The 27,558-nt window shown below is 42.1% G+C and overlaps 2 protein-coding genes across 2 annotated transcripts; one reads left to right on the top strand and one right to left on the bottom strand.

Moving 5' to 3' along the window:
• Window positions 1–6: 6 nt before the first annotated feature.
• Window positions 7–12,877, bottom strand: LOC110534449. Its single transcript, XM_036933580.1, has 6 exons — window positions 12,649–12,877; window positions 7,739–7,820; window positions 5,594–5,707; window positions 983–1,039; window positions 501–671; window positions 7–338 (listed from the first exon to the last, which is right to left on the bottom strand). The coding sequence occupies exons 2-6, from the start codon at window positions 7,817–7,819 to the stop codon at window positions 213–215; spliced, it is 549 nt and encodes a 182-aa protein (XP_036789475.1). The 5' UTR covers window position 7,820; window positions 12,649–12,877; the 3' UTR covers window positions 7–212.
• Window positions 12,763–27,472, top strand: tmem176 (transmembrane protein 176). Its single transcript, XM_036933579.1, has 7 exons — window positions 12,763–13,008; window positions 13,184–13,334; window positions 13,773–13,883; window positions 14,102–14,158; window positions 22,812–22,982; window positions 25,520–25,636; window positions 27,113–27,472. The coding sequence occupies exons 2-7, from the start codon at window positions 13,209–13,211 to the stop codon at window positions 27,170–27,172; spliced, it is 642 nt and encodes a 213-aa protein (XP_036789474.1). The 5' UTR covers window positions 12,763–13,008; window positions 13,184–13,208; the 3' UTR covers window positions 27,173–27,472.
• Window positions 27,473–27,558: the final 86 nt, after the last annotated feature.

Below are 27,558 nucleotides of genomic sequence, written 5' to 3'. Positions count from 1 at the left end.
TCCACAGAGTTTATACAAATTATTTTATTAGGTTTATCAAAAAATGGTAAGCCTGTAAAGCTGGAAAGGAATAAACAAACCCATGAAAAAAACAAACATGAACAAGTTAAAGGAAATGTGGTCTCTGATAAAAATATGATAAAACAGATTAATATTTTTCTAAAATAGGTTTTTCAACTAGCATCAATTGGTTAATCAGTTTGACTAATTGATCAATTGATCATTCGGCATAGTCCCACTCTGAGTCCCTTGAGTGCAGACAAAGAGAGGAGAGAGTGGAGGATAAGAGCCCCCAGGTCATAAACGATGAGTAGGACTGTGACACTCCTGAAGAACCCCTGGGACCGAGAAAAAGACAAGGAAGGATAAACAACAACACACAAAAAAAACACAGTGCAACACACAATACAGGGCACTAAAATAGCATAGCGGCAAACAAGACAAACTGTCCACAGACACACCCACACTCATAAACCACCCACCAACAAATCAGTCCTTACCTCCAGGTACTCTCCTGGGCACTTTTGTGCAGCCCCTGCATACAGGTCGATGCTTGGCAGAGTGCAGGGTTCAGCAGTGCCCTGGACGGAGTGTAGGGAGACGCTGTACATACACAGAGCCAGTAGGCCCGCCAACAGGCTGGCCACGTTAGTGTAGGCACAGCCCGTCAGCTGGGGAGAAAGACACAACATGGAAGATAGAGTAAGTAGAGACAGGAAAATCTCCTGGACCCAAAGATGAAATTGTTCCTAAGAGAAAAAAGGCCTTGGACCTAAATGTTGCTATATAATGGATGTATCTTCTCATGCACGTAATAGGGTATATACATTGCACAGTAGCCCATGGGCAACATGTTCAGCCCAATATGTGGACTACTGTACAGGTAGACCCAGGTGGACATTTGAATAATGGAATCGATTACACCCGTTTGTTTAGAGCAGTGTATATTCCAATGCAACACGTGACTGTTGTAATGTCTTACTAGCTGTCTGCTGGGAGACTTCTCACAGGCGAAGGCGAACGACCCTGCAGTCACAAACTTTAAAAGAAAGTAGAAACAATATCTGTTGTTTCAATTGCTACGGATGTGAAAAAAGAAAACCAAACCCTCCAATGATGCACACAATATAACATATAGCCTATGCATATAAACAAAAGCCAGAGGAAGCTTGGCACCTTAATTGGGGAGGACGGGTTCATGGTAATGGCTGGAGCAGAATTGGTAGAATGGTATCAAATATATCAAACACATGGTCACCCTTCAATGTTGTGATGCAAAAATATTGGCTAAATGTATTGCTGATAGAATAAACAAGGTCCAACTGGACATTATTCATCACAATCAGACAGGATTGTTAAAGGAAGATATATTGGAGACAACATTAGGCAACTACTAGAAATAATGGAAAACTATGAGAAAAACGATAATTTTAGCAGATTTTAAGAAAGCATCTGATACAGTCCCTGGATTTTTTAACTCTCTCATAAGATGGATAAAAGTCATGCATAACAATCCTTTATGTGAAATAATAAATAACAGTTACTTCTCTGAGAACTTTGAATTGTCAAGAGGCGTAAAACAAGGTTGCCCTCTGTCACCATACCTCTTTATTATGGCCATTGAATGGAACATAATATTTTGTGTAATTTTGGAGTCACTTTTATATTGTAAATAATAATAGAATATGTTTCTAAACACTTCTGCATTAATGTCGATGCTACCATAATTATGGATAATCCTGAATGAATCATGAATAATGATAAGTGGGAAAGTTACAGAAGCACAATATCATTCCCCCCCAAAAGTACTAACCTCACATGTTATTGTAATGGTCAGAGGTTAGCATGTCTTGGGGTTATTATATTTGTGCATCTGTAACATTAATGTAGAAGTGTTTAGAAACATGTTCTATTCTTATTTGCAATATACATTATTTACCATTAATTTCTATTGGGCACAAACAAATCTGAAACAGAACCAAAAACAAACAGCAAATATATCCAACAAATTTGTAGTCACAAGCTTGATGTAGTCATTACGTGCTATGAATAATTGGACCAATCACTTTTTACTACTTTAATACATACAGTGGGGGAAAAAACATATTTAGTCAGCCACCAATTGTGCAAGTTCACCCACTTAAAAAGATGAGAGAGGCCTGTAATTTTCCATCATAGGTACACTTCAAATATGACAGACAAAATGAGAAAAAAAATCCAGAAAATCACATTGTAGGACTTTTAATGAATTTATTTGCAGATTATGGTGGAAAATAAGTATTTGGTCACCTACAAACAAGCAAGATTTCTGGCTCTCACAGACCTGTAACTTCTTCTTTAAGAGGCTCCTCTGTCCTCCACTCGTTACCTGTATTAATGGCACCTGTTTGAACTTGTTATCAGTATAAAAGACACCTGTCCACAACCTCAAACAGTCACACTCCAAACTCCACTATTGCCAAGACCAAAGAGCTGTCAAAGGACACCAGAAACAAAATTGTAGACCTGCACCAGGCTGGGAAGACTGAATCTGCAATAGGTAAGCAGCTTGGTTTGAAGAAATCAACTGTGGGAGCAATTATTAGGAAATGGAAGACATACAAGACCACTGATAATCTCCCTCGATCTGGGGCTCCACACAAGATCTCACCCCGTGGGGTCAAAATGATCACAAGAACGGTGAGCAAAAATCCCAGAACCACATGGGGGGACCTAGTGAATGACCTGCAGAGAGCTGGGACCAAAGTAACAAAGCCTACCACCAGTAACACACTACGCCACCAGGGACTCAAATCCTGCAGTGTCAGACGTGTCCCCCTGCTTAAGCCAGTACATGTCCAGGCCCGTCTGAAGTTTGCTAGAGAGCATTTGGATGATCCAGAAGAAGATTGGGAGAATGTCATATGGTCAGATGAAACCAAAATATAACTTTTTGGTAAAAACTCAACTCGTAGTGTTTGGAGGACAAAGAATGCTGAGTTGCATCCAAAGAACACCATACCTACTGTGAAGCATGGGGATGGAAACATTATGCTTTGGGGCTGTTTTTCTGCAAAGGGACCAGGACGACTGATCCGTGTAAAGGAAAGAATGAATGGGGCCATGTATCGAGAGATTTTGAGTGAAAACCTCCTTCCATCAGCAAGGGCATTGAAGATGAAACGTGGCTGGGTCTTTCAGCATGACAATGATCCCAAACACACCACCCGGGCAACGAAGGAGTGGCTTCGTAAGAAGCATTTCAAGGTCCTGGAGTGGCCTAGCCAGTCTCCAGATCTCAACCCCATAGAAAATCTTTGGAGGGAGTTGAAAGTCCGTGTTGCCCAGCAACAGCCCCAAAACATCACTGCTCTAGAGGAGATCTGCATGGAGGAATGGGCCAAAATACCAGCAACAGTGTGTGAAAACCTTGTGAAGACTTACAGAAAACATTTGACCTCTGTCATTGACAACAAAGGGTATATAACAAAGTATTGAGATAAACTTTTGTTATTGTTATAGTTTTTATACCAAAAACGTATTGTCCACCATAATTTGCAAATAAATTCATTAAAAATCCTACAATGTGATTTTCTGGATTTTTTCCCCCTCATTTTTCTGTCATAGTTGAAGTGTACCTATGATGAAAATTACAGGCCTCTCTCATCTTTTTAAGTGGGAGAACTTGCACAATTGGTGGCTGACTAAATACTTTTTTGCCCCACTGTATGTATGCGAGAGCTGTGTATGCATCTTTGTGTGTGCGTCTCTGTGTTCCTCTAGAAAAGAGGTAAAACAGAAAGCTTGCCTGAATTAAAGTCCCTGGCCACTAGAAGCACCGCTTCTTGATGAGCATTTTCTTGTTTGCGGTCTTAGTGCCAGCATCGGTTTGTGGTGGTAAATAGACGGCTACGAATAATGTAGATTATAACTCTCTTGGTAGATAGTGTGGTCTACAGCTTATCATAAAGTACTCTACCTCAGGTGAGCAGTACCTTGAGACTTCTTTAAAATTAGACATCGCACACCAGCTGTTATTGACAAATAAACACCCACCCCCTTCTCTGTAAATGCCGATGCATGGAAAATACCACCAGCTCTATATTATCCGTGTTGTCGTTCAACCACGACTCGGTGAAACATAAGATATTACAGTTTTTAACGTCCCGTTAGTAGGATAGTCTTGATCGTATATCATTCATTTTGTTTTCCAATGATTGCGCGTTGGCAAATAGAACAGATGGTAGTGGGGGTTTACTCACTCGCCTACGAATTCCCAGAAGGCAGCCTGACCTCCGCCCCCTTTTTCTCTGTCTTTTCTTCACGCAAATGACGGGGATTTGGGCTCATTCCCGAGGAAGCAGTATATCCTTTGCATTGGACTCGTTAAAGAAAAAATCCAGAAGTTATTTTCGGTCATAAGAGATGGTAGCAGCAACATTATGTACAAAATAAGTTAAAATATAAGTTACAAACAATGCGCAAAAACTAACAAAATAGCACAGTTGGTTAGGAGCCCGTAAAACAGCAACCCTCCGGCGCCATTCAAAGCTGTCATCAAGGCAAAGGGTGGCTACTTTTAAGAATCTCAAATATAAAATATATTTTGATTTGTTTGACACTTTTTTGGTTACTGCATGATTCCCTATGTGTTATTTTATAGTTTCGTCATTGTGTCACTTCTAATCCAAAGTGCTGGAGTACAGAGCCAAAACAACAACAAAAATATGTCACCGCCCCAATACTTTTGGAGCTCACTGTATTGCCTAGTTAAATAAAAAAAATGTAAGAAATAAAACCACAATTGACACATCAATCCCTTCGCTTCAATTTAAGCTATTATATAAATACTTGCAACAAAATGAATGCTCAATACAGTATATGGGGCATTGAACAGTCAGCCTTGTTCAGATTCTGCCACGAGGAAACAGAATCAATAGAATATATTTTCTGGTACTGTCCATCGTGGCTCACTTTTTTAATCAGGTCCAGGAATGGTTGTTATGCCATAATATCAGGGTTCAGATGGAACTACAAAATGTACTGTTATGGGATCTGAAAAAAATGATCAGTCACTGGGAAATATCATTATACTCTTGAGTAAAGTATGTATTTTTAGGGCAATATCGGTAGAAATGTAACAAATAGATAGGTTCAGGACCCTCGTAAGACCCTCATAGTCAAATGGAGGGATGTATTGCAATAGAAAATAGCAAAATGTCATTATACTGAGAAAGATGGGTTAATCTGTGGATATCGGAGGGTTGGAGTTAAGATCAGAATGAATGGTGGATTGGCCAATGTGGGTGAAAATCCAGCACTTGAACAAATGTGGAATATGTGTATCATTTTTCAACGACAGGTACTGTAAATGTGAGTGAAATAGCTTTAAGTAGCAGTAGAACTATTGTTGTCCATTAGTTTACTCCAATTAGAGTAGAGATGGTATGGCAAGGTGGAAAAAGTATAGAGAAAAATAAAACAACATGGTTTCCATGTCTTTGATGCCATTCCATTTGCTCCGTTCCAGACATTATTATGAACTGTCTTCCCCTCAGCAGCCTCCTGTGACAGAAACAAAGTTATTTATGGCTTTATTAAATTAGGATCTTACCAGGAAGCCAATAAATAAAGGGAGCATAAGTTGTAGTTTGGGTAAGCCAATGTCCATGTAGTACAGAGGCACAGCCAACAGCACCTGGAATATACCCAGCAGTATTGACACCACCTGGTGGAGAAAAGAGAGAACTGCATCTAAAGGAACTGTGACGATGATTACATAACTCAGCTCTGTGGTTGATTCTAGCCTTCTCCCAGTTCCATTCATTCTTGCTCATGAGAAATGACTAGTGCAAAAAGTATGATGAGGACAATCGGTCCTTCTAGCCCTTGCTTTCACCAGTCCAATGCGTTTAAGTCCATGAGGAGGAAGTAAGCAAGTGCGTACTCCGTGGAGCAAGTGTCTGATGCATGGTGACAAGATAGATACAGTGCCTTGCGAAAGTATTCGGCCCCCTTGAACTTTGCGACCTTTTGCCACATTTCAGGCTTCAAACATAAAGATATAAAACTGTATTTTTTTGTGAAGAATCAACAACAAGTGGGACACAATCATGAAGTGGAGCAACATTTATTGGATATTTCAAACTTTTTTAACAAATCAAAAACTGAAAAATTGGGTGTGCAAAATTATTCAGCCCCTTTACTTTCAGTGCAGCAAACTCTCTCCAGAAGTCCAGTGAGGATCTCTGAATGATCCAATGTTTACCTAAATGACTAATGATGATAAATACAATCCACCTGTGTGTAATCAAGTCTTCGTATAAATGCACCTGCACTGTGATAGTCTCAGAGGTCCGTTAAAAGCGCAGAGAGCATCATGAAGATCAAGGAACACACCAGGCAGGTCCGAGATACTGTTGTGAAGAAGTTTAAAGCCGGATTTGGATACAAAAAGATTTCCCAAGCTTTAAACATCCCAAGGAGCACTGTGCAAGCGATAATATTGAAATGGAAGGAGTATCAGACCACTGCAAATCTACCAAGACCTGGCTGTCCCTCTAAACTTTCAGCTCATACAAGGAGAAGACTGATCAGAGATGCAGCCAAGAGGCCCATGATCACTCTGGATGAACTGCAGAGATCTACAGCTGAGGTGGGAGACTCTGTCCATAGGACAACAATCAGTTGTATATTGCACAAATCTGGCCTTTATGGAAGAGTGGCAAGAAGAAAGCCATTTCTTAAAGATATCCATAAAAAGTGTCGTTTAAAGTTTGCCACAAGCCACCTGGGAGACACACCAAACATGTGGAAGAAGGTGCTCTGGTCAGATGAAACCAAAATGGAACTTTTTGGCAACAATGCAAAACGTTATGTTTGGCGTAAAAGCAACACAGCTCATCACCCTGAATACACCATCCCCACTGTCAAACATGGTGGTGGCAGCATCATGGTTTGGGCCTGCTTTTCTTCAGCAGGGACAGGGAAGATGGTTAAAATTGATGGGAAGATGGATGGAGCCAAATACAGGACCATTCTGGAAGAAAACCTGATGGAGTCTGCAGAAGACCTGAGACTGGGACGGAGATTTGTCTTCCAACAAGACAATGATCCAAAAGATAAAGCAAAATCTACAATGGAATGGTTCAAAAATAAACATATCCAGGTGTTAGAATGGCCAAGTCAAAGTCCAGACCTGAATCCAATCGAGAATCTGTGGAAAGAACTGAAAACTGCTGTTCACAAATGCTCTCCATCCAACCTCACTGAGCTCGAGCTGTTTTGCAAGGAGGAATGGGAATAAATTTCAGTCTCTCGATGTGCAAAACTGATAGAGACATACCCCAAGCGACTTACAGCTGTAATCGCAGTAAAAGGTGGCGCTACAAAGTATTAACTTAAGGGGGCTGAATAATTTTGCACGCCCAATTTTTCAGTTTTTGATTTGTTAAAAAAGTTTGAAATATCCAATAAATGTCGTTCCACTTCATGATTGTGTCCCACTTGTTGTTGATTCTTCACAATAAAATACAGTTTTATATCTTTATGTTTGAAGCCTGAAATGTGTCAAAAGGTCGCAAAGTTCAAGGGGGCCGAATACTTTCGCAAGGCACTGTATATGAATTCCACTATTAAAATACAATTGAATGGTACAATAAGGAAGTAAAGAGCAGTCTGGTAGATGTATTGACTATCTATATGTATGAGTGTTTAGTAATCATTCAATTCATGTCCATTACTCATTCAAGTATCTTACCGCTACAACCTCTGGGTCAAACTTGATGAAGAGGCGATGTAGTTTAGGACCACCTGTTCCTGACTCAGTGGATGACATCATCCTGAATTAAAGGGTTTGGTCCAGGAGAGAGGAGAGGAGAGAGAAAAGAGAGAGAAAGAAAAAAATGAAGAGGAGAGAAGAGAAAGAAGAGAGGAGATGGAGACATGCTTATCAGAATCAATCACAAAATGTAACCAATGCAAGGCCCTAAAAATTGTACATTGACTCTGTACCGGTACCCCGCCCTGTATATAGTCTCGCTATTGTTATTTTACTGTTGCTCTTTAATTACTTGTCACTTTTATTTCTTCTTCTTATCTGTCTTTCTTGAAACTGCATTGGTGGTTAGGGGCTCGTAAAGTAAGCATTTCACCTGTAAGGTCTACCTACACCTGTTGTATTCGGCGCATGTGACTAATAACATTTGATTTGATTTGACAAACACAAAATGTAATCACAGGCACTGGAACGCAGATAAACGGTAGAATGCATGTTTGCAATTTTGGGTTCTCAAAGGTTTGATTGGTGATTCACACAGAGTTCTATGCTTCCAGCATGATATTTGAACTCTGCTTAAATAAAGGGATACTTCGGGATTTTGGCAACGAGTACCTCTTTTGATGGATTTAATTTATTTGACAATTTGTTAAATCAATACATAGCTGGTGACGCCTCCACATACAATTTAAGAAAATCATCAAGGATGACACAATAAAGCTTAACAGCCTATTTCCAGTGTGGTCCTTTTGAAGAGGTAAAGGGGAAGTGGGAATACAACAAGGTTAGGCAGCGATTGTAATGACAACAGACAATGACAGACACAATTGTTGTTTGTTTCACAACATCCGATAATTAATGACATTTCCGTTCCAAATAAACAACTATGGACAGGTACATCTTCCTTGTCTCACATACCCTTAATATATAATCAATCAATCCCAAATATATATATATACATACATACACACACACACACACACACACACACACACACACACACACACACACACACACACACACACACACACACACACACACACACACAAGACAATCACAACATAATTAACAACACTTTTGAGACATGCTACTATTTAGCCATTTTTTTCAGTGAGAACTTGAAACTACCTATGGAGGTTATACGTTTCCAATTCTTTGGAAGATTATTCCAAATAATGGCAGCCGAGTATACAAATGTTTTCTTTCCCCATACCACTATTACATCTAAAAGGAACAGTGTCAGTTTCACTCCTTCTCGTTGAATAGTTATGGTTATCCCTTACTAAGTTAAAGTAGTTGCATAAGTATCTGGGGACCAGACTGTGGACAATCTGATGTACAAGACACAATTTTATCTCTCCTCCACTTTAAGCCATCGAAGGCTTTCAAAGTGGGAAGAGTCGAGATGCTGGAAAGTTTAAGAATCATCCTGATTCATTTTGTTCTGAGATGTCTGCAATGTATTTTGCAATATCCTGGGGGCACTACTGTAACAGGAAGAGCATGCATGGTCGAAGTGTCACTGAACAAGAGCCCCTGCCAATGTCCCCATTGCATTCTTATCCAGATATTTGGAGGTTCTAGCCAGGAATCTAATTTTATGGTTCACTTCGGCGATAACATTTTGTGCCATGCTCTCCCCTTTTAGATCTAGCACACATCCAAGATACTTAACAGAGGATTTTGCTGCGACTACATGTCACCTACTTCCACCTTAAAATCTGGGGATTTCCTCAGTTTCACTTTGTACCCGAACAACATGGACTCTGTTTTTCCAAGGTGAAGTGACAGCTTATTGTCATATAGCCATTTACTGAGGGCTTTCTCAACCACATTTTTTGTCTTTGTGGGAAACCAACAGTGCAGAATCATCTGCATACAGTGGGGCAAAAAAGTATTTAGTCAGCCACCAATTGTGCAAGTTCTCCCACTTAAAAAGATGAGAGAGGCCTGTAAAAAAATCCATAAAATCACATTGTAGGATTTTTAATTAATTCATTTGCAAATTATGGTTGAAAATAAGTATTTGGTCACCTACAAACAAGCAAGATTTCTGGCTCTCACAGACCTGTAACTTCTTCTTTAAGAGGCTCATTTGTCCTCCACTCATTACCTGTATTAATGACACCTGCTTGAACTTGTTATCAGTATAAAAGACACCTGTCCACAACCTCCAACAGTGACACTCCAAGCTCCACTATGGCCAAGACCAAAGAGCTGTCAAAGGACACCAGAAACAAAATTGTAAACCTGCACCAGGCTGGGAAGACTGAATCTGCAATAGGTAAGCAGCTTGGTTTGAAGAAATCAACTGTGGGAGCAATTATTAGGAAATGGAAGACATACAAGACCACTGATAATCTCCCTCGATCTGGGGCTCCACGCAAGATCTCACCCCGTGGGGTCAAAATTATCACAAGAACGGTGAGCAAAAATCCCAAAACCACACGGGGGGACCTAGTGAATGACCTGCAGAGAGCTGGGACCAAAGTAACAAAGCCTACCATCAGCAAGGGCATTGAAGATGAAACGTGGCTGGGTCTTTCAGCATGACAATGATCCCAAACACACCGCCCGGGCAACGAAGGAGTAGCTTCGTAAGAAGCATTTCAAGGTCCTGGAGTGGCCTAGCCAGTCTCCAGATCTCAACCCCATAGAAAATCTTTGGAGGGAGTTGAAAGTCCGTGTTGCCCAGCAACAGCCCCAAAACATCACTGCTCTAGAGGAGATCTGCATGGAGGAATGGGCCAAAATACCAGCATCAGTGTGTGAAAACCTTGTGAAGACTTACAGAAAACATTTGACCTCTGTCATTGCCAACAAAGGGTATATAACAAAGTATTGAGATAAACTTTTGTTATTGACCAAATACTTATTTTCCACCATAATTTGCAAATAAATTTATAAAAAATCCTACAATGTGATTTTCTGGATTATTTCCCTCGTTTTGTCTGTCATAGTTGAAGTGTACCTATGATGAAAATTACAGGCCTCTCTCATCTTTTTAAGTGGGAGAACTTGCACAATTGGTGGCTGACTAAATACTTTTTTGCCCCACTGTATAGGAAAAGGTCACAGGTACGGGTAGATTTCAGATCATTTATATGCAATAGAATTAAAAGTGGACCCAGCACACTCCCTTGGGGTACTCTGCAGTTCAAAATTTTGGGTTTAGACAGGGTCTCATCCACATCCACCATCTGTTTTCTTTCTTGCAGGTAAGAGCTGACCCATTTTACTGCTAAATTGTTAAAGCCCATGGCTCTTAGTTTGATTAACAGAATCTCATGATTCACTGTATCGAACGTCTTTTGTAGATCTAACATGACCATAACACAAAATGTCCCTCCGTCTACTTCCTTCCTTATGCTGTGAGTCAGATACAGTAGGCAGGTGTCAGTGGAATGGGATTTCATAAAGCCAGATTGGAGCTCATAGAATAGGTTATGTAAAGAAATATAACTGTCAATCTGCTTGAACATAATCTTTTCCATGACCTCCGAATAAAGCCCACAGGATTGAGAGAGGCCGATAGTTTCCATGATCTAACTTATTCCCTTTTTTTTATATACAGGAATGACCCGTGCAAATTTGAGTCCATTGGGAAAACAGCCTAGTTCAATAGACAGATTCACAATGTGAGTTACACAGGGGGTGATAATTACCGAGAGCATCCTATAGAAATATAGGATATAGCACAGTTGACTCAGACACCTTTTCAAATGAAAAATCATCTTCATGAATCCCCTGCTGTGAGTAAAACATCTGGACATGACTCTCCCCATAGCAACCTTCCTCGAATGTCCAAGCTAAGATGATCTACTTCACCAGAGTCATTGCCAAAATCCCGAACTATCCCTTTAAGCATGTGCATGTTTATGTTGAGCTGTAACTGCAAGAGGGGCGAGGTTCATTTGACCTAGCAAGGACTTGGATTGTGGTGTGAGAGAGAGAGAGAGAGAGAGAGAGAGAGAGAGAGAGAGAGAGAGAGAGAGAGAGAGAGAGAGAGACAGGAGGAGAGAGAAAAGAAGAGGGAGGGAGGGAGGGAGGGGGAGAAGGTGGAGAGGGAAAGAAGCACGGAGGGAGGGGGAGAGAGAGTCCGAGAGAGAATAAGAGAAAAAAGGAGAGGGGAGAGAGGCAGGGGGGGGGGGGGGGGGGGGGGGGTCTGAGAGAGAGAATGAAAACCACATGTCTGAGTTGGCCTAGTCCCTATTGGATATAGTGGAATGTTGCTGCTCGATGAAAAACAGATGTGCACAGTGGGCTTGGGGAGAGACGGGGGCGGGGGAGATGTATTACAATGAAATCAAGATATGGGGGGGCATGGGAACATTTCATTTCCAGACCAGCTTCACCAAACATTATTCTAGAGCGTAGAACGCTGTTCAAACACAGACCTCACTGCATGCACTATGCACTCAACTGTATTCGAAGTGGGGAAGGGTTTGCTTGTTTAGGCCAAGCAAACGAAATAAGAGAAGGGGAGAGAGGGAAGAAAACAAAACAGGGGAAAGAGCAATGAACTACGGTACATTAACACGGTCCAGCCGACTGGTCTGAACTGTATTGACGCAACATGAAGTTCAAGGACAAGTGAATGTGAGGGGGGCTTGGGCAGAGCACCATGCACACATGTCCGCCATAATAGAAAGATAGTCTTCTTTTATTTATTTAATTAGCCTACATTTTATTAAACCTTTATTTAAAGATACAGGTCAGTTAAAAACAAATCTAGAACGCCTATTTACCATTCTTATTTCTCAATCATCTTGTTCTGTTGCCTACACATCAGGACTAAACTGCCATGTTCTCTCGATTCCCCCTGAAGATCAGCGCAACTTCATCCACCATTTACGTAAATTCATCAGATATTTTTTTTTAAACGGACTTACCTTGAGGAAAACGGCCCCTGTTGTATGCACACGGTCCTTTATTTTGTTGCAAAATGACCGTGTAGGTCCAGGCTGTCACACAAACGGTTGCTACGAATGTTTATATTGACTATTGTATCACTGTCTACCAAGACGAGGGGGTGACAGTGGGCTAGGGGTGGAGGCTTCGCACCAGTGAAAGTAAGCTAATCCTACTCATGTTTCGTTCGTGCCAAGAACGGGCGGAGACACAAAAAGTTAAGGGAACGGACTCGGACTGGCTATGTTGCGAAATCAATTTTTCTAATTCGTGGATTCGGCAACAAGAAGTTAACTTTGTGGAATTAGGCATACTAGTGATTTTCTATCTGAAAGGAAAAGGTAAGATGCGTCGATTATCCTAATAGGTATTTTGATTGTTTAACGGTACACCCTGGAGGTTTCACTATTGTTGTATAATTAATCATAATTTAAATAAAAGTGTTGGTAAAGTGAATCTCTTTAATTGCATAACAATTGAACACACATTGCGTGTGTCCTTTTCCTGGACCCCCAGTGTCAAAGGACTCCAGAGCGCAAGGATGGCTGTGTCGGTCTCAAGGGACCTGTCAGTGAGCGTGACCACGGACATCAACTCGGATAAACTGACCGACAAACAGCAGGCTCTGCGCGAGAGCATCGAGAAAGGCGAGCCGAAGGCTTTGGGGGTGAGCGTCAGTTGTCAAAGACTATTTTTACTTATTTTTTTTAAAGATGGAGATGCTACATTAGGGGGTGGTTATTATTGCATGTTGTGTTCAGCCCTGTGCATTTAATGCCCTGTTTTTATTTTTTTTCTCATTATGTTTGACTGATGCATTTAAGAATGAAATACAGTATGTAATACAGAACGCCTGGAACCTAATGTGTTTGTGTCAATAAGACAATCATATTATAAAACCCTTTTTACATCAGCAGTTCCCACAAAGTGCATTTACAGTAAACCAGCCTGTATGTGTGTGCTTGCATCTGTCTGTGTGTGTGATTCTATCTATCTATCTATCTATCTATCTATCTATCTATCTATCTATCTATCTATCTATCTATCTATCTATCTATCTATCTATCTATCTATCTATCTATCTATCTATCTATCTACGTGTCAGGTGTCCCAGATAATGATTGGGTTGATGGTGATGTCCTACTCCATCCCCCTCCTCTCCACTGAGTTCACTGAGGTCGTGACCTTTGGGGTGCCCTGGTGGAGTGGCCTATCGGTAACCTAGTAACCTAACCTTCACTCATACTCACTCTCTGTACTGAATGGTTACATAAGTTATTCTATCAAATTTGTTATTGTGATTACCATTTTTTTTTTTTTAAGTGTTGCCATTCAATTTCATTATTGTTTTATCAGCTAATGCACTCATTCTTTTAATCATTGTTTATGATATTTGATTGACAATTGGGAGTTGTTTATATCTGCTGTGTCTAGTTCATAGCAGCAGGAGTCGTTGCCATAGTGATGGAGAAACACAGCAGTATGAAATCGGTGAGTATGAATACCACCACACGGTATGCTTGCGTACACACACTCACACTAGTGATCTCATAACCCGCAATCCCCATGGTTATATCCGCGGGCCGTCCAGGTTTAGGGCAATGATGTATATAAACTCTGGATTGCTAATTCTATGTATTGGCCAATGTGAGGCTTTGAAGCCACTGGTCGGCAATATTAGCACTCCCCAGAAAATCAGTCCTCCATAGAGAGAAATAGTAATGGCGTCTTTTTGTAGGCACTAACTCCGCCATGGTTCATTGGACAAAGCCTATGGGGAAAATGAATGGCGTTTTTGTAGTTTTTTTTGTTTAAAACCTCTTAATAACCTCTATGGGATCGGTGTCCCTAAATCGGGACAGTTGTTGCTCAATATGCGATAATGTGACTAGAATGACGTTGTAAACAACAGCCAACTTTCCAGGACATAGACATGTCTTATTGTTAATCTAACCGCAGTATCCAATTTACAGTAGCTATTACAGTGAAAAAATACCATGCTATTGTTTGAGGATAGTGCACAACAACAAAACACTTTTATCATGGCAACTGGTTTGATACATTCACCTCTGAAGGTAAATAATGTACTTACACTCAGTAATCTTTATCTGATTTGTCATCCTAAGGGTCCCATAAAAGTTTTGCTTGATAGTTTTGTTTGATAACATCCATTTTTATATTCAAATGTAGGAACTGGGTTCTACAGTTTGACACACCCCACACCTGCTGTCTTTTCTGTAGGGAAGCTAATGATCCATCATGTATGACATTTCTGGCAGTGTGTGCAACTTAAATGTTTTATTGCCATAGGATTTTTGTATGTTCTCTATAGTTATGTAAGGTAATGTTAGGCTCCCGAGTTGTGCAGCAGTCTAAGGCACTGCATCTCAGTGCTAGAGGCGTCATTACAGACTCTGGTTCGATCCCGGGCTGTATCACACTCGGCTGTGATCGGGAGTTCCATAGGGCGGTGCACAATTGGCCCAGCGTCATCCGGGTTAGGGGAGGGTTTGGCCGTGGTACGCTTTCATTGTAAAATAAGAATTTGTTCTTAACTGACTTGCTTAGTTAAATAAAGGTTGAATGTACTTGAACATCCTTAAATTGACCAATTTGGCACATTTGGGCAAACTCCTGACAGAATTAATACAAAATATTGTGTAGTGATGTAATTATTCACTGGATCAGTCTGAAACGTTGCACACAAACTGCTGCCATCTTGTGGACAACGTCTAAATGACACCTAGAATCCTACTTCACTGTCTTGGCCTTCTCTTGCATTTCAAAGATGATGCAACAATTATTTTTGAGAAACCTCTTGTTTTTTATTTCTGTTATCTTTTACCAGATCTAATGTGTTATATTCTCCTACATTCATTTCATATTTCCACAAACTTCAAAGTGTTTCTATTCAAAAACTATCAAGAATATACACATCCTTGCTTCAGGTCTTGAGCTACAGGCAATTAGATTTCATTTTAGGTGGAAATTGGAAAAAAAGGCTGCAACCCTTACACCCAAAATAAGGTTTGTAGTAAACACAGGCTTAGGAGATCTTATACGTTTAGTTCTATGAGATAATCTTCATCAGCTAACATCACCTTTTGTGAATTTTGAAGAATTTATGTAATTAAAAAAAGCACATTAAGCACTTCATAATAAAGGCTTCATAATTCATAAAGGTCATGTTAACTGACTCCTATCATCTCATAGAACAAAACTTATAAGATCTCCTAAGCCTGTGTTAACCTCTGACCTTATTGTCGGTGTTCATTTTTCGCATAGGGATGGCCGAATGAACCAGCGGTAACTCATTTCCGGGTTTTAGGGTTACAAGCTGGCGAGTTCTATAGGATTGAATGGAATTCGACATTATTTCATTTAAATGTTTCAAGGACAAAATTTGATGTATTTAAGTATTTTTGTTGTTTTAGTGGGGACAGTAACATTAATACTTTCAAAAAATTATACTTTAAGGAAAATGTTTTTAGATATTGCTTTATTTGTATGTTTAGCTCATATCGTATCATTTAAAAGTATGCATTAAGGTGTCTTTAATAGAATAAACATGGCAATAGCTTCCAAAATATATATTTTTTTACAATGGTGTTGCGGTGCCAAGATGGAGGCACGGTGGGTTCAAAACAGTGCCCCCTATCATCTAGTGTTTATATATACATCATTGGTTTAGGGTTATGAAATATTATGCAAATGGAGGGCGGGTAGGTGGCAGTTGGGTTGAATAAAGAGAAAATAACACATAAAAAAATCTATACATGTATCATTGTTGTGCAATTTATATCTAGGCCTATAGACTACATTTAGGGTTTTCTTTCATGTTTTTGGCATTAGTGCGAAAGCCTAAACTTTGGGGCCTAACTTTACGCGCGCCAACACCAAACGCTTTTGGGAAACACATCGAACCACTGAGGCAAAAAGGACAATACCGGAGTTTAATTCAATAAGAAAAAGCTGCGAAATAGAGAGTTGAAAATACAGAGACGGGAGGGCCATAAAAGTAATGTTGAGAAAGATTTGGTGAAGTGGTAAAAGAGGATGATAACAGTGCATATATTATGTGTGAAGATTATGAATCGCTATACGACAGTCACAAGATGGGGACTTCAAATAGGCCTCTGACACGTCAAGAAAACTGTAGCCTATTGTTCAGGTGGGTTTAATTGAAACTGAAATCTGGACACTAACCTCTCACATAGCCTTAATACTAACGCCTGCAGAATTAAGCATTTCTAGGGTAAAATTATACACCAAATGTACATTTTGACTCGGGAACAGGAGTAGAGAAATATTATTTATTTCAGAATCTTGAGAGAATGTGCATGCACAGTTAGGGACCGGCTGTAGAGCTGCGATCTATCAGCGTCATAAAAGCTGATAGTATTTCAACCACATAAATAGGCATCCAAGCCAAACTCAAATCTTATCAGAAACATGTTGGGTCATTTTCACAGCTTTCAATTTCCTTACAACTGGTCAAACAGATTCTGGTGAGCAAGGGTTTATTTCGTTTTTTAGGAAACATATAATGACTGTTACGGTGCGTGAATGAGGACCCAAAAGCGAATTAACGTAAACAGAGCTTCTTTAATAAGAAAACAAACGTAGGCTCAGATGGACCGGCAGGTTCCGACAGGACAGGACAAGGTTGCAGCAAACATGACGATAGTCTGGTTCAGGCATGAACAACACAAACAAGAATCCGACAAGGACAGGAACAAAAACAGAGAGAGATATAGAGGACTAATCAGAGGGAAAAAGGGAACAGGTGGGAAAAGGGGTGACGAGGTAGTTAGGAGGAGACAAGGAACAGCTGGGGGAAAGAGGGGGAGAAAAGGTAACCTAAAACGACCAGCAGGGGGAGACAGGGTGAAGAGAAAGGACAGAAACAAGACACAACATGACAATACATGACAGTACCCCCCCACTCACCGAGCGCCTCCTGGCGCACTCGAGGAGGAAACCTGGCGGCAACGGAGGAAATCCTCGATCAGCGCACGGTCCAGCACGTCCCGAGAGGGAACCCAACTCCTCTCCTCAGGACCGTACCCCTCCCAATCTACTAGGTACTGATGACCACGGCCCCGAGGACGCATGTCCAAAATCCTACGGACCCTGTAGATGGGTGCGCCCTCGACAAGGATGGGGGGGGGGGGGGGGAAGACGAGCGGGGGCGCGAAGAACGGGCTTGATACAGGAGACATGGAAGACCGGGTGGACGCGACGAAGGTATCGCGGAAGAAGAAGTCGAACTGCGACAGGATTAATGACCTGAGAAATACGGAACGGACCAATGAACCGCGGGGTCAACTTGCGAGAAGCCGTCTTAAGGGGAAGGTTCTGAGTGGAGAGCCAAACTCTCTGACCGCGACAATATCTAGGACTCTTAGTTCTACGCTTATTAGCAGCCCTCACAGTCTGCGCCCTATAACGGCAAAGTGCAGACCTGACCCTCTTCCAGGTGCGCTCGCAACGTTGGACAAAAGCCTGAGCGGAGGGGACGCTGGACTCGGCGAACTGAGATGAGAACAGCGGAGGCTGGTACCCGAGGCTACTCTGAAAAGGAGATAGCCCGGTCGCAGACGAAGGAAGCGAGTTGTGGGCGTATTCTGCCCAGGGGAGCTGTTCTGACCAAGACGCAGGGTTGCGAAAAGAAAGACTGCGTAAGATGCGACCAATAGTCTGATTGGCCCGTTCTGCTTGACCGTTAGACTGGGGGTGAAAGCCGGAAGAGAGACTGACGGAAGCCCCAATCAAACGGCAAAACTCCCTCCAAAATTGAGACGTGAATTGCGGACCTCTGTCCGAAACGACGTCTGACGGAAGGCCATGAATTCTGAAAACATTCTCGATGATGATTTGTGCCGTCTCTTTAGCAGAAGGAAGCTTAGCAAGGGGAATAAAATGAGCCGCCTTAGAGAACCTGTCGACAACCGTAAGAATAACAGTCTTCCCCGCTGACGAAGGCAGTCCGGTGACAAAATCTAAGGCGATGTGAGACCACGGTCGAGAGGGAATGGGAAGCGGCCTGAGACGGCCGGCAGGAGGGGAGTTACCGGACTTAGTCTGCGCGCAGACCGAACAAGCAGCCACGAAGCGACGCGTGTCATGCTCCCGGGTGGGCCACCAAAAACGCTGGAAGCAAGCGTACCCCGAACGCCAGGGTGGCCGGCTAACTTGGCAGAGTGAGCCCACTGAAGAACGGCCAGACGAGTAGGAACGGGAACGAAAAGAAGGTTCCTAGGACAAGCGCGCGGCGACGGAGTTTGAGTGAGTGCTTGCTTTACCTGCCTCTCAATTCCCCAGACAGTCAACCCGACAACACGCCCCTCAGGGAGAATCCCCTCGGGGTCAGTGGAGGCTACTGAAGAACTGAAGAGACGAGATAAAGCATCAGGCTTGGTGTTCTTAGAGCCCGGACGATAAGAAATCACGAACTCGAAACGAGCGAAAAACAGCGCCCAGCGCGCCTGACGCGCATTAAGTCGTTTGGCAGAACGGATGTACTCAAGGTTCCTATGGTCAGTCCAAACGACAAAAGGAACGGTCGCCCCCTCCAACCACTGTCGCCATTCGCCTAGGGCTAAGCGGATGGCGAGCAGTTCGTGGTTTCCCACATCATAGTTACGTTCCGACGGCGACAGGCGATGAGAAAAATACGCGCAAGGGTGGACCTTGTCGTCAGAGAGGGAGCGCTGAGAAAGAATGGCTCCCACGCCCACCTCTGACGCGTCAACCTCGACAACGAACTGTCTAGTGACGTCAGGTGTAACAAGGATAGGTGCGGATGTAAAACGATTCTTGAGGAGATCAAAAGCTCCCTGGGCGGAAACGGACCACTTAAAGCACGTCTTGACAGAAGTAAGGGCTGTGAGAGGGGCTGCCACCTGACCGAAATTACGGATGAAACGACGATAGAAGTTCGCGAAGCCGAGAAAGCGCTGCAGCTCGACGCGTGACCTAGGGACGGGCCAATCAATGACAGCTTGGACCTTAGCGGGATCCATCTTAATGCCTTCAGCGGAAATAACAGAACCGAGAAATGTGACGGAGGAGGCATGAAAAGAGCACTTCTCAGCCTTCACAAAAAGACAATTCTCTAAAAGGCGCTGGAGGACACGTCGAACGTGCTGAACATGAATCTGGAGTGACGGTGAAAAAATCAGGATATCGTCAAGGTAAACGAAAACAAAGATGTTCAGCATGTCTCTCAGGACATCATTGACTAATGCCTGAAAGACAGCTGGAGCGTTAGCGAGGCCGAAAGGAAGAACCCGGTATTCAAAGTGCCCTAACGGAGTGTTAAACGCCGTCTTCCACTCGTCCCCCTCCCTGATGCGCACGAGATGGTAAGCGTTACGAAGGTCCAACTTAGTGAAAAACCTGGCTCCCTGCAGGATCTCGAAGGCTGAAGACATAAGAGGAAGCGGATAACGATTCTTCACTGTTATGTCATTCAGCCCTCGATAATCTATGCAGGGGCGCAGGGACCCGTCCTTCTTCTTAACAAAAAAAAACCCCGCTCCGGCGGGAGAGGAGGAGGGGACTATGGTACCGGCGGCAAGAGCTACAGACAAATAATCTTCGAGAGCCTTACGTTCGAGAGCCGACAGAGAGTATAGTCTACCCCGGGGGGGAGTGGTTCCCGGAAGGAGATCAATACTACAATCATACGACCGGTGTGGAGGAAGAGAGGTGGCCCTGGACCGACTGAACACCGTGCGCAGATCGTGATATTCCTCCGGCACCCCTGTCAAATCACCAGGCTCCTCCTGTGAAGAAGAGACAGAGGAAACAGGAGGGATAGCAGACATTAAACATTTCACATGACAAGAGACGTTCCAGGAGAGGATAGAATTACTAGACCAATTAATGGAAGGATTATGACAAACTAGCCAGGGATGGCCCAAAACAACAGGTGTAAAAGGTGAACAAAAAATTAAAAAAGAAATGGTTTCGCTATGATTACCAGAAACAGTGAGGGTTAAAGGTAGCGTCTCACGCTGAATCCTGGGGAGAGGACTACCATCCAGGGCGAACAAGGCCGTGGACTCCCTTAACTGTCTGAGAGGAATGTCATGTTCCCGAGCCCAGGTCTCGTCCATAAAACAGCCCTCCGCCCCAGAGTCTATTAAGGCACTGCAGGAAGCTGACGAACCGGTCCAGCGTAGATGGACCGACAAGGTAGTGCAGGATCTTGAAGGAGAGACAGGAGTAGTAGCGCTCACCAGTAGCCCTCCGCTTACTGATGAGCTCTGGCTTTTACTGGACATGAAGTGACAAAATGACCAGCAGAACCGCAATAGAGACAGAGGCGGTTGGTGATTCTCCGTTCCCTCTCCTTAGTCGAGATGCGGATACCTCCCAGCTGCATAGGCTCAGCACCCGAGCCGGCAGAGGAAGATGGTAGTGATGCGGAGAGGGGGGCAACGGAGAACGCGAGCTCCTTTCCACGAGCTCGGTGACGAAGATCAACCCGTCGCTCAATGCGAATAGCGAGTTCAATCAAGGAATCCACGCTGGAAGGAACCTCCCGGGAGAGAATCTCATCCTTTACCTCTGCGCGGAGACCCTCCAAAAAACGAGCGAGCAAAGCCGGCTCGTTCCAGCCACTGGAGGCAGCAAGAGTGCGAAACTCAATAGAGTAGTCTGTTATGGATCGATTACCTTGACATAGGGAAGACAGGACCCTGGAAGCCTCCTCCCCAAAAACAGATCGATCAAAAACCCGTATCATCTCCTCCTTAAAGTCCTGATACTGGTTAGTACACTCAGCCCTTGCCTCCCAGATTGCCGTGCCCCACTCACGAGCCCGTCCAATAAGGAGAGATATGACGTAGGCGACACGAGCAGTGCTCCTGGAGTAAGTGTTGGGCTGGAGAGAAAACACAATATCACACTGGGTGAGGAACGAGCGGCATTCAGTGGGCTCCCCAGAGTAACACGGCGGGTTATTGATTCTGGGCTCCGGAGATTCGAAAGCCCTGGAAGTGGCCGGTGGATCGAGGCGGAGATGGTGAACCTGTTCTGTGAGGTTGGAGACTTGGGTGGCCAGGGTCTCAACGGCATGTCGAGCAGCAGACAATTCCTGCTCGTGTCTGCCTAGCATCGCTCCCTGGATCTCGACGGCTGAGTGGAGAGGATCCGAAGTCGCTGGGTCCATTCTTGGTCGGATTCTTCTGTTACGGTGCGTGAATGAGGACCCAAAAGCGAATTAACGTAAACAGAGCTTCTTTAATAAGAAAACAAACGTAGGCTCAGATGGACCGGCAGGTTCCGACAGGACAGGACAAGGTTGCAGCAAACATGACGATAGTCTGGTTCAGGCATGAACAACACAAACAAGAATCCGACAAGGACAGGAACAAAAACAGAGAGAGATATAGAGGACTAATCAGAGGGAAAAAGGGAACAGGTGGGAAAAGGGGTGACGAGGTAGTTAGGAGGAGACAAGGAACAGCTGGGGGAAAGAGGGGGAGAAAAGGTAACCTAAAACGACCAGCAGGGGGAGACAGGGTGAAGAGAAAGGACAGAAACAAGACACAACATGACAATACATGACAATGACAGAAGAGAAGCTGCATGTATCCAATAATAGACAAGTTGACTCACAAATAGCCTAGCAAAATTATAAGCAGAAACATATCTAAAATAGGCACACAAAAAAATCCAGCACCCCCTGTCAAAAGAAATTCTGCCATCTCTGACTCTAGCCTACAGCGCATTTATTTATTTATTTGTGGGTCGGGTGCTAGCCTCAGATTTTCACTTTATCACAGATAGTCACACACACACACACACACACACACACACACACACACACACACACACACCCTACATTATAAAAATGTACACTATAATCAATGAGGTCTGGCCCCTGACTCCCACCCCTATCAATTCAATTCAAGGGGATTTATTGGCATGGGAAACATGTGTTAACATTGCCAAAGCATTTGAGGTAGATAATATACAGAAGTGAAATAAACAAAAATGAACAGCAAACATGACACATACAGAAGTTTCAAAACAATAAAGACATTACAAATGTCATATTACGTATATATACAGTGTTGTAACGATGTACAAATCTCTTCCTCCCGCTCTCTCTCTTCCTCTGTCCCTCTAGCTGAGTGTGTGTATGGTGGTGACACTGGTGGCCATTTTGGTTTCTCTCCTGGCCCTCATCATCTACTTCATTGATCTCCACAACAACCCAGAGGCACCGTGTAACCACCCCCTGGCCCCCGCAACACAGGACAGGCAGGAGTATGAATGTAACCACCAGCACTATGCCACTGTTAGTACCTCTTTCATCATTGGTCTGTTTGTGTGTGTGTGTGTGTGTCGCCAGTATCCAGTATCAGTCAAAAGTTTGGACACACCTACTCGTTCAAGGGTTTTTCTTTATTTTTACTATTTTCTACATTGTAGAATAATAGTGAAGACATCAAAACTATGAAATCACACATCATTCATGTAGTAACCAAACAAGTGTTAAACAAATCAAAATATACTTGAGATTCTTCAAAGTAGCCACCCTTTTCCTTGTTGACAGCTTTGCACACTCTTGGCATTCTCTCAACCAACTTCATGAGGTAGTCACCTGGAATGCTTTTAAATTAACAGGCAAGCCTTGTTAAAAGTTAATTTGCAGAATTTCTTTCCTTCTTAATGTGTTTGAGCCAATCAGTTGTGTTGTGATAAGGTAGGATTGGTATACAGAAGATAGCCCTATTTGGTAAAAGACCAATTCCATATTATGGCAAGAACAGCTCAAATAAGCAAAGAGAAACAACATTCCATCATTACTTTAAGACATGAAGGTCAGTCAATACAGAACATTTCTTCAAGTTCAGTCGCAAAAACCATCAAGCGCTATGAAGAAATTGGCTCTCATGAGGACCGCCACAGGAAAGGAAGACTCAGAGTTACCTCTGCTGCAGAGGTAATAAAAAGAAGAGACTTGTTTCAGTCAAAGCTTAAAGCTTGGTCGCAAATGGGTCTTGCAAATGGAAAGTGACCCCAAGCATACTTCCAAAGTTGTGGCAAAATGGCTTCTGGACAACAAAGTCAAGGTATTGGAGTGGCCATCACAAAGCCCTGACCTCAATCCTATAGAACATTTGTGGGCAGAACTGAATAAGTGTGTGCGAGCAAGGAGGCCTACAAACCTGACTCTGTTACACCAGCTCTGTGAGGAAGAATGGGCTAAAATTCACCCAAACGTATTGTGTGAAGGTTGTGGAAGGCTTCCCGAAACGTTTGACCCAAGTTAAACAATTTAAAGGCAATGATAGCTACCAAATACTAATTGAGTGTATGTAAACTTCTGACCCACCGTGAATGTGATTGAATAAATAAAAGCTGAAATAAATCATTCTCTCTAATATTATTCTGACATTTCACATTCTTAAAATAAAGTGGTGATCCTAACTGACCTAAGACAGGGAATTTTTACTAGTATTAAATGTCAGGAATTGTGAAAAACTGAATTTAAATGTATTTGTCTAAGGTGTATGTAAACTTCCGACTTCAACTGTATTCTATTCTATTCTACTGTATCTTAGTCTATGCCGCTCTGACATTGCTCATCCATATATTTATATATATTCTTAATTCCATTCCTTTACTTAGATTTGTGTGTATCGGATATAAGTTGTGAAATTTTTAGATATTACTTGTTAGATATTACTGCACTGTTGTAGTAGAAACACAAGCATTTCGCTACACCCGCAATAACATCTGCTAAACACATGTATGTGACCAATAAAATTTGATGTGATGGTCGAATTTCTGCAAAGAAAACACTATTAAAGAACATCAATAATAAGAAGAGACTTGCTTGGGCCAAGAAACACGAGCAATGGACATTATACCGGTTGAAATCTGTCCTTTGGTCTGATGAGTCCAAATTTGAGATTTTTGGTTCCAATCGCCTTGTCTTTGTGAGACGCAGAGTAGGTGAACAAATTATCTCCACATGTGTGGTTCCCACAGTGAAGCATGGAGGAGGAGGTGTGATGGTGATTTGCAGGTGACACTGTCTGTGATTTATTTAGAATTCAAGGCACACTTACCCAGCATGGCTACCACAGCATTCTGCAGCGATATGCCATCTCATATGGTTTGCGCTTAGTGGGACTATCATTTGTTTTTCAACAGGACAATGACCCAACACACCTCCAGGCTATGTAACGGCTATTTGACCAAGAAGGAGAGTGATGGAATGCTGCATCAGATGACCTGACCTCCACAATCACCTGACCTCAACCCAATTGAGATGGTTTGGGATGAGTTGGACTGCAGAGTGAAGGAAAAGCAGCCAACAAGTGCTCAGCATATGTGGGAACTCCTTCAAGACTGTTGGAAAAGCATTCCTCATGAAGCTGGTTGAGAGAATGCCAACAGTGTGCCAAGCTGTTATCAAGGCAAAGGGTGGCTACTTTGAAGAATCTAGAATATAAAATATATTTAGATTTGTTTAACCCTTTTTTGGTAACTAGATGATTCCATATGTGTTAGTACATAGTTTTGATGTCTTCACTATTATTCTACAATGTAGAAAATAGTAAAAAATAAAGAAAAACCCTTGAATGAGTAGGCGTGTCCAAACTTTTAACTGGTACTGTACGTTGTTACCCCAACGTGTTTGTAATGCATCATGTCTATGACTCATTGAGAAATTATATTTAATCTGAAATGATAAATCTCTCATATTCAAATGATCTGTTTCGTCACAATGCAATATTACAAACGATGTGTGACAAATGTTCTTACAAATGACTTGCTCTCAGTTTAACTTTAGCTCTCTCTCTCTCTCTCTCTTTACCTCAGGTGTTCAGTTATGGAGTAAAGTCGTCCCTCCTTCTCTTCACCATCATCCAGATCACCATCTCCTCAACGCTCTCTTACATCCTGTACAAAAAGAGGAGGAGTTTCGGACCATACTCAGTAAGACAGACGGGAAAATACATTAAAGGGGAACTTTAGTATTTGATTCAATTAACAGTTGTAGATTACAAGATTACCATGAACATTATATATTTAGTATGTATTAGGATCCCCATTCTGCAGCTACTCTTCCTGGGGTCCAAACAGGGTTTAAACAATTACATCACAGTAAAACACAACAGCCTACATCATAAATAAAACAATACATCATAAAATACATTATTACTCTATTATTGCAAATGTACAATATAAAGTCCACACTACCACAACATTACAATGTGTATGTGTGTGTGTAGAGTACATGCAGATTACAGATTACAGTGTCTCCTGGCCCATAGACTACTTTCCGGGTTAGGAACCATCGAACCATCTAGGCCGTCATTGTAAATAAGAATTTGTTAGTAACTGACTTGCATAGTTAAATAAAGGTTGAATAAAATAAAATGTAAAAAATAGTAAAATACTTCCCCTTTAATATTTGGTTTATCACTGTAATATTTGTTATTATCTGGGGTATTATTGCTGAATTACCATGATCATATTCATGATAGGATGTGGTGGGAATAGATATTTACATGTTTTAACTTGGATTTATTTGCGGGTATGTTCAGTCTAAATGTTATTATTATATGTCTATTGTTTATGATCACAACATATGCTTGCCATATTGAAAACAAGAGTGCTGGCAATGAGGAATACTATTTCAAGACAGAATCCAAACAAAATGAAAGGGGGATAAAAACAACGCCTATTTTTTCAGAGAGATTTTTACAGTACAAATAAAATATTTACAAGATTGTGTAAATACACAGAGGATGCCACAGGGCAATAGAGTAGTGACAATAGAGTAGTGGCAATAGAGTAGTGGCAATAGAGTAGTGGCAATAGAGTAGTGACAATAGAGTAGTGGCAATAGAGTAGTGGCAATAGAGTAGTGACAATAGAGTAGTGGCAATAGAGTAGTGACAATAGAGTAGTGGCAATAGAGTAGTGACAATAGAGTAGTGGCAATAGAGTAGTGGCAATAGAGTAGTGACAATAGAGTAGTGACAATAGAGTAGTGGCAATAGAGTAGTGACAATAGAGTAGTGGCAATAGAGTAATGGCAATAGAGTAGTGACAATAGAGTAGTGACAATAGAGTAGTGACAATAGAGTAGTGGCAATAGAGTAGTGGCAATAGAGTAGTGACAATAGAGTAGTGACAATAGAGTAGTGGCAATAGAGTAGTGACAATAGAGTAGTGACAATAGAGTGGTGGCAATAGAGTAGTGACAATAGAGTAGTGACAATAGAGTAGTGGCAATAGAGTAGTGGCAATAGAGTAGTGACAATAGAGTAGTGACAATAGAGTAGTGACAATAGAGTAGTGCCGTGGAAATTACCGCCAGGGACACCTGAAGTCAATGTAAAATGTTCCTTCACATTAGTTAATCTATTTTTCTACTCTCCCTTTTTCTTTCTTTCTCTCTTCCAGTCTCTCAATCAAGATGTTCCCACGACTCCCATACTGGTCACTGCCCCCGACTTCAACTGACCAATAACAGCTGCAGAAGGACTTTAACTGACCAATCACATCTCCAGACAGATTTCCACCAATTCCCCTGTTATGATACTGATGATTTGTCTGCCACTGATGGTTTGTTTAAGTTTCTACCATTGTGGCTTTATGTTATGTCTTTGAATGTGTAACGTGAAGCTGTGGAATTGATTTGGATGTGATTCCATAGTATGCAGTGTTTTACTACCATGCAGTGTTAAATAATGGTTTCATTTTCCCTAAATTCCTCATTTGTTTTGTATATTATCACCTAAATAAAATCATTTGTATCAAAAATATTGTTCTTCAAAATGCATTTGAAAAAATGACCTCCATCTGTTCTGATATTAAGTCCCGCGCATCTTCTCTCCGGATAGTCAGGA

This window comes from Oncorhynchus mykiss, chromosome 10 (assembly GCF_013265735.2).
Source record: "Oncorhynchus mykiss isolate Arlee chromosome 10, USDA_OmykA_1.1, whole genome shotgun sequence".
Taxonomy (NCBI): Eukaryota; Metazoa; Chordata; class Actinopteri; order Salmoniformes; family Salmonidae; genus Oncorhynchus; species Oncorhynchus mykiss.
This window is presented reverse-complemented; position numbering and strand designations above follow the sequence as displayed.

Bases quoted from the DNA above. Each gene is read 5' to 3' on its own strand.
- LOC110534449 (XM_036933580.1), bottom strand. From the start codon at position 7,819: ATGATGTCATCCACTGAGTCAGGAACAGGTGGTCCTAAACTACATCGC. The intron at 1,040-5,593 runs GTAAGATCCTAA...TTTCTTTTAAAG, and splicing joins CTTTATTTATTGGCTTCCTG to TTTGTGACTGCAGGGTCGTT. The intron at 672-982 runs GTAAGACATTAC...CTTTCTCCCCAG, and splicing joins AGTCTCCCAGCAGACAGCTA to CTGACGGGCTGTGCCTACAC.
- tmem176 (XM_036933579.1), top strand. From the start codon at position 13,209: ATGGCTGTGTCGGTCTCAAGGGACCTGTCAGTGAGCGTGACCACGGAC. The intron at 13,884-14,101 runs GTAACCTAGTAA...TGCTGTGTCTAG, and splicing joins CCTGGTGGAGTGGCCTATCG to TTCATAGCAGCAGGAGTCGT. The intron at 25,637-27,112 runs GTAAGACAGACG...TCTCTCTTCCAG, and splicing joins GGAGTTTCGGACCATACTCA to TCTCTCAATCAAGATGTTCC.